Source organism: Nelumbo lutea, chromosome 2 (genome assembly GCF_056320005.1).
Source record: "Nelumbo lutea isolate HS-2025 chromosome 2, American lotus-T2T, whole genome shotgun sequence".
Taxonomy (NCBI): domain Eukaryota; kingdom Viridiplantae; phylum Streptophyta; class Magnoliopsida; order Proteales; family Nelumbonaceae; genus Nelumbo; species Nelumbo lutea.
The window spans coordinates 76,354,996-76,368,040 of NC_142685.1; the positions used below are offsets into that span (position 1 = coordinate 76,354,996).

A 13,045-nucleotide genomic window follows, 5' to 3' on the forward strand; every position below is an offset into this window, starting at 1 on the left:
AAGGGATTTAAAACAAGTCTCCCTTGATAACACCAAGTATAAATAATAAAAAACAAAGTACAGAACTAATTCTTAATTGAATTTATATGAATTGTAGTGATGCAGGAATCATAAAAATCGTAAGATTTATGTTTTTTTAAGGTAAAGTTAACTATTTCATTAAATCAAAAAAGATATCCCCCATACAACAGGAGGTTGTACATAAGATTCATAAATCATATGATTTATGAATCAAATTGTATGATTCTAACAAAAAGCGAAAGATTTTTGCAGAAAAGGATTCAGACATAAGATTTGAATCAAAACCCTTGGGATTAATGATTCAACATTCAAGTCATGAATAGCATTATAAATTGTAAGATTTTGACAACATTGCTTGAAATCTGTGTTGAAGAAACACACGATTTCTTCGTTTCTCTTTGTTATTCTAATAGTTCTTTGTTACTAGAAGAAAACCAAGAACTATTCTCTGGATTTTCCCTGAATTCAGAGTATACTTTGCTGGACTTTTAAGTAAGGCTACCTTACCCTCCTAGTCTCCTCCCTGGGTCTATTTTATTTATTTAAATAAAATACAGGCACTACAAAAAAATGAATTACATAATATAAAAAGGAGCCAATAAAATAACAGAGCAATAAATAAAATAGAGGCACTACAAAACAACAGAAGTCTATTTGAAATTTAAAAGTACCTTATTGGTTAGACCACTTATGTCCTTGTAATTGCATTGAGAGATAAAATGTTGATTGGACATATAGGAATCACATACACTTCCATAGACCCTATGGCTCCTACCAAAGCTTAACATCTTTTGATTTAAGGAGCACCCATCCCTTCTCAGTCTTCTCCATCGTAAAGTTTCTCTTGCAAATTCTCCACTGCAAAAAGGAGCATGAATGTTGCTTTTGCTAACATATATACGAATAAGACTCTCTTTGGTTCACAGTCAGGATAGGAATTAGAATTAGAATTAGAACTAGAATCGAAATCCCCCAGAATCAAAATCAGAATTACCTATTGCCAATGCCTGTTTGGTTCAGACAAGAATCGGAGTCAGATTTCAAAATTTTTTATTTTTATTAGTTTATTAATATTTTATTATTATTGTTATATTATTTTATTATTATATTACTATTATTACTTTTATTATTTTGTTATATTAGTATTAATTTATTATTACTTTAATAATATTATATTATTAATGCTTTATTATTATTTTATTAGTATTTAATAATTAATATCTTAGTATTTATTATTAATTTATTAATATATTATTTTATTTTATTTTATTTTATTTTAATATTTTATTAAAAGTTTATTAATAATGTATTATTTTATTAATAGTTTATTCATATTATTATTACTACTGTTGATAATATTACATTAATATTTTTTTAGTACTTTATTATTATTGTTATTGTTACCCCTTTTCCTCTCTTGCCTATTTCTTCTTCAGAGTGATCTATCTTTTTGTTGTTTACTCCAGCAACAAGAGTTTCCTCTCTTTCTAATCTCTTGCTCATTCTTTACTGGACAGCATTCCGTCTTCTTCATCCTTAATCACCTAAAGCCCCTAGTTACAAGATATTCTGTGATAGAGAAAAGAAAAGAAAAGAGAAGAGAAAAGAAGTTTTTTTGTCAAGAGAATGAGGTGTGTCACTGTTCACACCCAGAAATTTTTTACTTAAACATAATGAATAAATAATCAAAAAAGCCCATGACTAGGCGCCCTAATACAAAAACATATAAAAGGATAAAAATCCCCTTACACTCAGCAATCCCCCTCAAGCCAAGCATAGATATTTGTCATGCCCAGCTTCTCCAAATTGTTGTCAAGTTTTGATTTGGGAGCGCCTTGACAATCAGCCAACTAATCTTCAGACCACACAAAAGGTAAACAAATCTCTCCACTAGCAACTCTTTCTCTAATTCAGCGCTTATCAACCTCTATATGCTTTGTACAGTCATGCAAATATTATATTAATATTTTATTAGTACTTTATTATTATTGTTATTGTTGTTGTTATTGTTACCCTTTTTTCCTCCCTCGCCTACTTCTTCTTCTGAATGGTTTAACTTTTTGTTGTTTACTATAGCAACAAGAGTTTTGTTGCTGATCAAAAAAAAATGGTTGAGCCGGCATACAACCTCTGATTGTATTTGTTTTTAATTATTGAATGAATTCAAGCTCTTTGTTGCTGATCAAAAACAAATAGTTGAGCCGGCATACCCACTCAACCCAATTCAGTTCATTCTCTTCTCCCTTCTCTCTTAGTTCTGTCACTCTCACCTGTTACTTTTTTCTCTCTTAATCATTTGTTTATTATCCTATAAAGTTAAACTCCGATGGAGTAGGGAAAATCCGAGCCCCTCAAATAATAGGGGGAGTATTATTGATCAAAAAAAAATAGGGGGAGTATTTAGGAATGCAATTGGAAGCATTTTAGCAGACTTCTCAGGTCCAGGAGTTGGTGATTCAGCTACAGCAGAGAATTTTGCTACTTTGACAAGCCCCAGATTAACTAAATCAGCAAAATGTAAAGAGTATAATAGTAGAGGGTGTTCCGAGGTGATTATAGCCTGGTTGGAATGTGAAGACAGGGGCATAAAGATTCAGATATGCTTTAAGGGAGATACAATCTGTTGGGTGCTGCCTAACTCAGGGTTCAATGAATGAACCAACTCCTAAGGAGAGAGGGAAAACTGAAGGGAAACAGAGGGAGAGAGAGAGAAAGCGAAAGAGAGATGTTCAAATGGAATTCTTCTCTTCTTCATCATTTCTTCCTCTGGTCTTTATAGCCCAGGTAAGATGTTTACAGTTTACAGTTTGTTACAAGACTGTTACAGTTTGTTGTAGGACTGTTACTTTGTTCTAACAGTCTGCCACTTGGATTAACCTCTTGCTGACATGGCTTCTCCCTTTTCTTGTAAACTTGATATGTAGGATGGCTGTTCCCGTGCATGGGTCTTGGTTTGCCGCAGCTCTTGGTCTTAACAATACCCCCCTGGTTAAGTTGGACCTTGCCCTCAAGGTCAATATGGGGAAACTGGTGTTGCAGTTGTAGATAGGGTTCCCACATTGCATCCTCTTCCGGCAGCTGTGGCCAGACGACTAAAGCTTCTGGAACAATGTGAGAGCCTTTCTTGAACCATCTGAAATTAGTGATATGACCGGCTCTGTTTCTAGGTCCATACCACTTCAGAATTTGGGAAGATATTGTTGAGTTATAGCATCTGGTTTCAAGCATTTTTTGAGAACCGAGACATGGAAAACTGGGTGCACTTTTGAATCTGGTGGGAGACACAATCTGTATGCAAGAGGTCCAATTTTCTCCAAGATCTTGAAAGGTCCAAAGTAGCGAGGTGCCAACTTGTTCCATCGCTGTTTTTGTACTGAAAGCAACTTGTAGGGGAGCAGTTTCAAGTAAACCATGTCACCAACCTGATAGTGTACTTCTCTATGATGTTTATCACATGATTGTTTCATCCATTATTGGGCCCGGAACAGGCTCTGTTTAAGTTCCTGTAGAATGATGTCTCAATTCAGCAGGTGTTCTTCAAGTGAAGCTACTGCAGTAGAGCCCATCTCATAAGGAATCAATGTAGGTGGGTCACGACCATATAATGCCCTAAAAGGGGTCATTCCTGCTGATATCTGATAGGTAGTGTTGTACCACCATTCAGCCCAATGGAACCAGCTGAACCATTGTCTTGGCTTGGTTCCGGTGAAGCATCGTAAATATGTTTCTAAGCAACGATTGACCACCTCTGTTTGCCCATCTGATTATGGATGGTAACTTGTGAATTTGCTTAGCTGTACGCCTTGGAGGCGAAAAACGGAAAAAGTTCTTTCCAAAGAGGCTGATGAAGATTGGATCTGTCACTTTGGGAAACCATGAAGACAAGCTATTTCCTGAACAAAAGTGTCAGCTACTGTAATTGCAGTAAATGGATGTGGCAGTGCTAAGAAGTGGCTGTATTTTGTAAGGCAATCAACCACCACTAATATGACTGATTTACTGGCAGAGGTTGGTAGGCCCGTTATAAAATCCATAGAAATCCCAAACTTGGCTAGGTATTGGTAATGGTTTTAGTAGGCCAGCTGGGGATTGGGCCTCATACTTGCATTGTTGACATACCATGTAGATATGTATTTCCTTATGGAATTTAGCATACCCATACAATAAAATTGGGACAACATTCTCTTATATGTGCGTAGAACTCCTAAGTGTCCACCCTTCGGTGTCGCATTGAAGTAATTCAGTAGTTGGTCCAAAAGGGCTGAGTCCGCTGGCAACACCATTCTACCTTTATAGTACAGCATTGACCCTTGGATAGAATACCCAGGTTGGATACCTAGTTGCTGCAACAACTGTGCTTTTATTGCTTGGAGTTCCTTATTATTGTCTGCTTCCTCCCGTAATTGGTCCAATACTGCTGTAGTAGGTCGTTGGGACACATGCAATTGGAGTATGCTCTCCGCTCATTGCTTGGGTTGACATGACAGCACAACTTTATTTGTTCCTCCAGGTTTGTATTCAATAGTGTAATCAAAGCCCATTAACTTTGAAACCCAACACTGCTGGTCTAGAGAAAGGACCTGTTGTTCCAATAGGAATTTCAGACTTTAGTGATTAGTCTTAATCACAAACTTACGGCCTGGCAGGTAGGAGCGCCAATGCTGAACTGCCAATACAACTGCCATCAATTCCCGGTTGTAGACTGAAGTGATTTTGTGTGGTGGATAAGGCCTTACTGAAGAAGGCAAGGGTCTGACAATCTTGCATCAGCACTGCTCCCACGCCCAGTCCCGACGCGTCGCACTCGACCACAAAAGGTTTGTTGAAATCTGGTAAAGCTAGAGCTGATGGGGATGACACTGCTGCTCTTAAGGCTTCAAATGCTACTTGGGTTTTGTTATTCCAGATGAAAGAGTCTTTCTTTAGGACTGTCAGTGGTGCTGCAATTATCTCATAGCTTTTAATGAAGCGTCGGTAGTACCCTGTGAGTCCTAGAAATGTCCGGAGTTCCTTGGTGTTATGTGGTGTTGGCCACTGTTGGATGGTAGATATCTTGTCTGGATCTGCTGAGACCATCCCATCTTCCACCACATGGCCCAAATAGTGTACATGGGCCTAACCAAAGGCACACTTCGATTCTTTGGCATACAACTGATTTTGTAAGAGAATGTCTAGAGTAATCTGTAAATCCACTAAATGTTTGGGCCCATGTTGGGCTGTACCCCAAAATGTCATCAAAAAAGACTAATATGAAACGATGTAAATGTGGCCTAAACAAGTCATTCATTAAGGCTTGGAAGGTTGTCGGGGCATTGGTGAGGCCAAATGGCATAACCCGGAACTCATAGTGGCCAACATGAGTCCGGAAGGCTGTTTTTCGAATGTCACTTTCGTGGACTCTAATCTGATGGTATCTAGCCCGTAAGTCCAACTTTAAGAGATTTTTGCAGTCTTGAGTTCATCCAAGAGCTCATCTATTACCAGAATCGGAAAGCGGTCCTTAACTGTAATATTATTAAGTGCCCGATAATCCACACAAAATCGCCACGTCCCATCTTTCTTCTTGACAAGAACAATGGGTGAAGAAAATGGGTTGTGACTGGGTTAAATAAAATTTTTATCCAACAGTTCTTGAACCTACTTTTCAATTTCTTGTTTTTGAAAATAGGGATAACGGTAGGGCCTTACATTGGTAGGAGACATATCCGGCAATAGTGGAATTCCGTGATCATGACTCCTTGTTGGGGGTAGACTTGTTGGCTCCTTGAAAACTGCAGCATATTGTCGGAGAATGTTACTTAGCTGTTATTTGTAATCAGCTTGAGTGAATGTATCCTGGGCCTAGGATAATGTTGGGCTTGTATGATTTGATCCCCAGATAATGAGCTGATTTGGGTCTCATGCTTCTTTCAACATGGATGCCAAGCTTACTGGGCTGGCTCGGCTAGCTGAGTGACCTTGTAAATGCACTCTTGTTCCTTCTATCATGAAATCCATAGACAAACAGGCCCAATCGCATAGAACAGGCCCAAGTTGCTGCAACCACTGAATTCCCAATACAATATCAGCCCCACTTAACTCCAATAGGAAAAGATCAACCACAAATTGTTGCTCTTGGATGCGTAACCCAATGTTGTGCAAATTACATAGCATTGGAGTGAGGTCCCATTTGCCACATGGACCTTAAATGAGGCTATGGGCTGAACTGGTAATCCCAATCGTTTGACTAGCACAGCGGTTGCAAAGTTTAGAGTGCTACCACTGTCAATGAGGATAGACACTTGGCGACCCCGAACTAGACCCGTCACCCTCATGGTTTGGGGTGATGAAAACCCCGCTAGGGCCTGTAATGAGATTTCTGGTTGTATGGTCTCAGCCTAGTGTTCGTCAGTCGACGATCTTTCTTCCAGTTGCTGATCCTCTTCTTCATCCTTAGTCTATTAAGAAGGCTTGTTGAGACTTGCATCTATGGTCGGGGCTGAACTTCTCTTCGCAATTGTAGCAGAGACCTTTGTCTCGGAGATTTTGCATTTCTGCCCATGTTAATTTCTTGAATGGAATAGCGGGGCTCGGGCCTAACTTACCTGGTGGTTTGCCTAAGATGTTGCCTTTTTTATTGGGTCTCATCCCTTCCGGTCTGGGTGCTGTAAATGATTTGTTCATCTGCTTCCACAGGCGGTTCAGACATCGGGCTCGAGCTATCTTTTCTTCTTGGGTGCAGGCTAGGGCTGTCGCGGCCATCACAGTTGACGAATGCATCGCCTTGACCTCTAACCGTATTTCTTCCTAGAGTCCTTCCACAAAAGCTCCGACCAGTGCCTTCTTCGGCCACCCTTGGACTCTTAATGATTGACGTTCAAACTTTAATTGGTAGTCACAAACACTTCCTACTTGCTTTATCTTCGCAAGACTCTTGTCAAAATCTTCAAAACCAAAAGCCCCGAATTGGATACAGGGCATCAGTGAAGTTGAGAAATGAAATATGGGGGTGCCCTCGATGATACCACCGATACCAAAGGATTGCATCTCCATCCAGATGCATTGCTGCCAACGCCACCCTGTCTGGTTCGGACGTTTCATTGTACTCAAAGAATCTTTCTGCCCTGTATATCCAAGGGATGGGGTCTCCTCCTGAGAAGACCGAAAAGCTCAGTTTGGTGTTTCTTTCCAAGGTGGAGCTGCTTCTTCAATTACTCCCTTGGCTATCCCTATCCTGGTCAATTTCTCTATCTTCAACTGGCGGACTCTGTTCTAGTCTTTGCAAGATCTCCGTTAGTATATCCTTGATACCTCGCATCTCACCTGAGACTCGATGAAGCTCGACCTCCACCTGATCAACCCGTGCCTCCATGGCTGTAGCTCAAGTATTTGTCATAGCTCCGATACCAAACTGTTAGGTGCTGCCTAACTCAGGGTTCGTTGAGTGAACCAACTCCTAAAGAGAGAGGGAAAACTGAAGGGGAATAGAAGGAGAGAGAGAGAGAGAGAGAGAGCGAAAGAGAGAGATGTTCGAATGAAATTCTTCTCGTCTTCATCATTTCTTCCTCTGGTCTTTATAGCCCAGGTAAGTTGTTTACAGTTTACAGTTTGTTACAAGACTGTTACAGTTTGTTGTAGGACTGTTACTTTGTTCTAACAGCCTGCCACTTGGATTAACCTCTTGCTGGCGTGGCTTCTCCCTTTTCTTGTAAACTTGATATGTAGGCTGGCTATTCCCATTGGTTTGCCACAGCTGTTGGTCTTAACACAATCTTTGTCAGCTGAACTGAACTGTCTCTTTATATGGAAGCCTAGATCTGCAAACAACATGGCTAATGGCGTAGCTAAGCTCAGAGCTAACAGAAATAATCCAATTTGGGGTTTGGTAAATCAATTGTAAAAGTTTGAATGATACAGTAGTTAGAAGGCTAGCTGAGGCTACCTTTCTTGGGGATTTTATATTGTGCTTTATCTTTTCATTAATATTCTCAATAATAAATTCAGCAGTTACTGATCAAAAAATGAACAAGCTCTAATAATATACACCTTTTTCACTAATGTTACAAGTACATTTAGAGTATTTTAGACACAAAATCATGACAACCATAATAATCCCACAAAGAAAGTTATGATATTGATAACCACAATAAAATTTAATAAGAATTTTAACTATGTAAAATGAATAAAGGGCATTGGCAACTTTTATACAGAAGTAGATTGCAAGCTATTCCTTTCAAGCTACTAATAGTTACTCATGGTAGTAACACTAAAATGAATATCCTTATTTGAAAAAATGACGATTTGCAAAGATAAGAACTAGAAGCGTTCAGCGTAAGGAAAAATGGACTTACTTGCAACTGTTAGATGAGCTACAACTCCTCCCCACAATCAAACAACTTTCCATTCCCATGTCATCAGATATGGGCCTGCAACCACTAAGTGAGGACCTTTGGATCCTATCGATGCTGTTCATGTGAGGCAAGTTTTCAAGACCAAGTAACTCCTCCAAACTAGACATTGTAGAATGAAATGTGAAAAGTGGAACTGGAACAAATGCATGGGATAAGTAAGTGCTCCACCACGAACACTTGCGCAAGGCCTTAGTTGCAAGCATTAGTGTATAAAGGATTGATGCATCTGAGGAAAAGACTAAAGCTCATTCGCAAAATGCAGATAACTAATTACAGTGAAAGAAAATATTGTGAATAAATTTTAAGCCAATGCAAAAGCGTGATCCAATCATTGCCAGGCTTTTACAAGGAACTAGCTTTATTGCAAAAATGACAGAACAATATATTGAACTTTGTAGCAAAGAATGCCCAGAAAAAGAAGCATTCTCATATGTCTACACATTTGAGCAGAAAGTGTAATAACTAAGGGATCCAACAAAGAAATTCTTATAGAAATAACATCATTAAATAGGGCTGTCAATGAACAAATTTTGGTCCAATCCGATCTGATCTAATAAGAATATGTTATAAATAATCCAGAAACAATCCAATCTGAATCCAATTAAAAGAGAACCAATCCAATTCTTTTTAATGTAAATGGATCATATTTGATCTAATCCTATCCAATCTAACTGAAATTGAAAAAAAAAAAAAAAAGAAAAAAAAAGGCACTCTTAAGTTAATTTAACTTACTCATAGAAGATTCAGCTTGTTTTAAACGTGTGGGACCCACTTTTTTGGTACATTGCATATCCTTATTATATAATGCAGATACTATATAAAAAGTTCCTCTCCCTCTCTCTGCTCATTAAAAGTTCTCTGTGTCCAATACCCCAAGCCTCTTTGCCTCTCTCTCCTATAGCTGATTCCATGTGTAGTGCACCTCCCCATTATTTTATTACTTTATTTTATTTTTTCTTGTTTATCTTTTTTTTATTTTTTTTTCTTTTTTACCTTTTTATTTATTTATTTATTTTAACTTTTAATTAATTTTATTATTATTATTATAAACTGTTTTATTTTTTCATGGTTATATTTTTTTCTCTTTTTTTATTTTTATCAATTATTAATCTTTTTGTTATTTTTCTTATTGAATCCTATTGGTATATTTATTTACCAATTAATGATCAGCCTAATCTTTTTCCTCTAAATCTGTCAAACTTGCCAATATCCCCTATTTACCAATTGAGCCATTCGGATTCACAAATTAAACCTATTACATCCAGGTTTTTATAATTATATTTTTTGTTTATATATATATATATATACATATTTTATCATTATTATTGCTAATATTATTATTTTTATATAAATTTTATTTATCTACATTTTCTTCCATTATCTACTGCAGCAAAAACCAGATGCAATTTCAAGAAGCCAAGTTAAACGACTATTTCATTCAAATCTGTGTAATTAAAATGAATTAAACATCTCCATCAACACATTCTAATCCTCAAGAAGAAAGAAAACTAAAACAAACAAATAGAGGCAAGCTAGCATTTGTAATCAGACGGGAAGAAGATCAATTGTAGAAAAGAACAGAGGTAATCAAAATTTCGGGAGAGCAAGCATGACAGAGTTAGGTAGGCATCGAGAGAGCTTATAGTAACCAGTTTCACCGGGTTCCGTCAACTCTCTGATTCTCCCTCAAATCCCATTTAATCCATAGCCAAGAATAGGAAAAGAAAACAATGTTTATATAGAAAAATAAAAATTAAAAAAAAAAAAAAACGAAACTAGAGGAGCAACCAAGTAGTTCAGACTGGACTTACCTAACTGGGTGTCAGCCTGGAATCGATCGCTGCTGCAAGGGAGTTCAGTCCACTTTGATCTAGGAGTGTGGAGATCCTAACCTCCTCCTAACAACAAGGATAACTGACGGATTGCAAACGGGAGCTTGGCGAAAAAAAACACGATCGTCTAAGCGCGTGCTTTATCTTCAGATGATGATGGTTTAGAGAAGGCAATGGGTTTGGTGAGGAGAGCAATATTCGCCGTTCGAAGCCAAGAGGAACCCGATCACACAGAATTAAAAATAAGTGCTTGTGCCTATTCGATTTAGCATTTATTTGCATTTGGCATCCACATTTTTGAACTTCTTATTTTAAAAAATTACTTATTTTATATTAGCATTTCATGATCTTTTTTTCCACTAAGCAGATAAATAAGCAACTGCGACTATATTGTCATTCATTTTCTTTCAAATTTGCAAAATATACAATCCAGAGGGAATGAATCAAAGGTACTTTGATAAAAGTGCTTTTATAAAAGTACTTCTATAAAATTACTTTTATAAAAATGTTTTTATAAAAGTACTTTCTTAAAAATGTTTTTATAAAAGTGTTTTTATAAAAGTACTTTCATAAAAGTGCTTTTATAGAAGTGTTTTCATCAAAGTGCTTTTATAAAAGTGTTTTCATAAAAATATTTTCATAAAAATGCTTTTATAAAAGTACTTTTCATAGAAGTGCTTTGTAAAAATACTTTTTCTAAAAATGCTTTCATAAAAGTACTTTCATAAAAATACTTTACTTTTGTAAAAGTACTTTTCATAAAATTACTTTTATAAAAGTGCCTTTGTAAAATTGCTTTTATAAAAGGGTATAATTGGTATTTCAAAAAATTAACATGAACAAGTCTGAGAGAAAAAAAAATGATTAAGTGCGTATTGTATGAGCACTTAAAAAATGATGGAAATTTGAGCTTAAAAAATCAGCCCTTATTTTTAAGATAAGCACTTATTTCAGGCTTCTTTCCCAAACACCAATAAGTGCTTAATGGCATGGTCCACAACCAAATAAGCACACTCCCAAACATGGCCTAAGTGTGCTAAAAATGGGTCAACATTTTGTCTATTTTATGCTGAAATATCACATGCCTTCCAAATCTGGTTCGATCACATGAAACCTGATTTTTAATCCTTCCAATAGTGGTATTAGAGTACTAAGTTTAGTTATTGGAGTAAACCAAATGAGATTTAAAATAAATATAAAATCGGCATGAATTAGTCTAGTCGATTTGACCTAGTTGACATATGAAATGTGTAAGTGGGATGATAAGGCAATAGAGAATGGTCTCCTTAAGAACGAAGATAGAGTTGCTTCTCGGTTAGAGTTACGAGTAGGCTTAATTCTCTGGAGGGAGAAGGTTAGGAGGTTTTCAGCTAGGAAATTTTGAAGCTTCTCGTGTCCCCCAATGGCTTGTGTCTTCTACCTTTCATAGAGGAGATCCCGATGCTATATAAAGAAGAGTCCAAAAGATGACTTTTCCTATTAGGAAAGGGAATCTTGACTCTCCCACCAGCCATCAAGTAAAACTCTACTAGGGTTTTCCCATGTGTTCAACGAGATCCTTTAAGAATAAAGTTTCCTTTTTCCCAAGGATTCTCGCATAGCACGTATTGGTTACATCCCTTCATAAGTTTTCTCTTGGCCATGTATCGAGGATGAGATCTCTGGTCGGCTAACGTGTCTGGGTGTCTTAGTAGTCATCCTCGAGATGCCTTGTTGCAACTTGTTGTGACTATAAGAAGTGTAAGTCGACTGTGAATGGGTATTTAATCACAGTTTTGGACAACATTTAACATTCATCATAGATGTGTGACACTATCCCATGCTTATCACGAGTTTTGGATGATGGTTTGTGCTCATCGCAGGCTACGAGTGATGTTTTGTGCTCATCGCAAGCCTTGGATGACATTTTATGCTCATCACAAGTCCCAAATGACAATTTATGCTAATAGCAGGCCAAGATGACAATTTATGCTCATCACATGTGTGTGATCCTTTCATTGCGTCTATAGAATGTTGGCATGTTGTTGCAAAGGTTTATTAGTCATTTTGATATCTTAAACATTGTCTAACATGTTGCCTAGTTTGTCCGTAGCATTCTTCCCATCTGGGGTTTCTCCATGTGGTTCTTATCTACAGCCTCTATTACAATTCTCATGGTAGTGAATTTCATATACTTACAATTAGCCCCCTGCTTATGGATAAGAGTAGAGTATTCTTATCAATAAACACTCATTGGGATCTTCTCTGTTCATCTAGTAGCATGTCTTCATAGTTAGAGAATTGAGGGTGAAGGAGTTAACTGCTTTATTGCAAGTCGTGGGCTTATGAATGTCACCAAAAGAAAATGATTCAAGTGATTTTGTGTATTGCTGAAATCAAGAGCATAATTGGGGTGTTTTATAGACTGTTCAGGTCATGTACAAAGTGTTGAAGGTGTTGGTGGGAGTAAAGTCATGGTGGCATTTTGTTATTCGTATGGTGTGATTTGGTGTCCCTATAAATTAGCCCCCCTGTTTCTTGATAGAAGGTCTTGTGCCAAGAAACATTTAAGTCATGGAAATATTGTTAAGTTTACAACCCCCTTGTGTCTTGATAGAAGGCATTCTGTCAAGAAACATTCGAAGAGGGAATGTCGAGTTAAGTTTTCAGCCTCCCTATATATTCTACTAGGGTTGAGCTGAGTGCATTTTGTTGAAAGGTGTGTTCATAAAGTTAGAGGCATATCAATACGTGCCTAAAGTTGTTGTAACACCCAAATGATTGTGCAGCATCGATGGCAGCTTTAATTAATTTGTTTAAAGA

The 13,045-nt window shown here is 37.2% G+C and overlaps 1 protein-coding gene across 3 annotated transcripts in view; it reads right to left on the reverse strand.

Annotated features, from left to right (window-relative positions):
- The window catches only part of LOC148871569 (hydroxymethylglutaryl-CoA lyase, mitochondrial-like), a 77,185-nt gene extending 66,547 nt beyond the window's left edge, over positions 1–10,638 (reverse strand). Inside the window, exons 1-3 of one of the 3 annotated variants that reach the window (XM_088973421.1) lie at positions 10,223–10,638; positions 8,352–8,637; positions 693–879 (exon numbers count right to left, since the gene is read on the reverse strand). In XM_088973421.1, coding sequence (XP_088829547.1) covers positions 693–879; positions 8,352–8,614 — 450 coding nt within the window. In that variant the 5' untranslated portion in view covers positions 8,615–8,637; positions 10,223–10,638. The remainder of the gene's footprint in view (positions 1–692; positions 880–8,351; positions 8,638–10,222) is intronic. The other 2 variants (XM_088973422.1, XM_088973423.1) reach the window with 2 other exon arrangements.
- Positions 10,639–13,045: the final 2,407 nt, after the last annotated feature.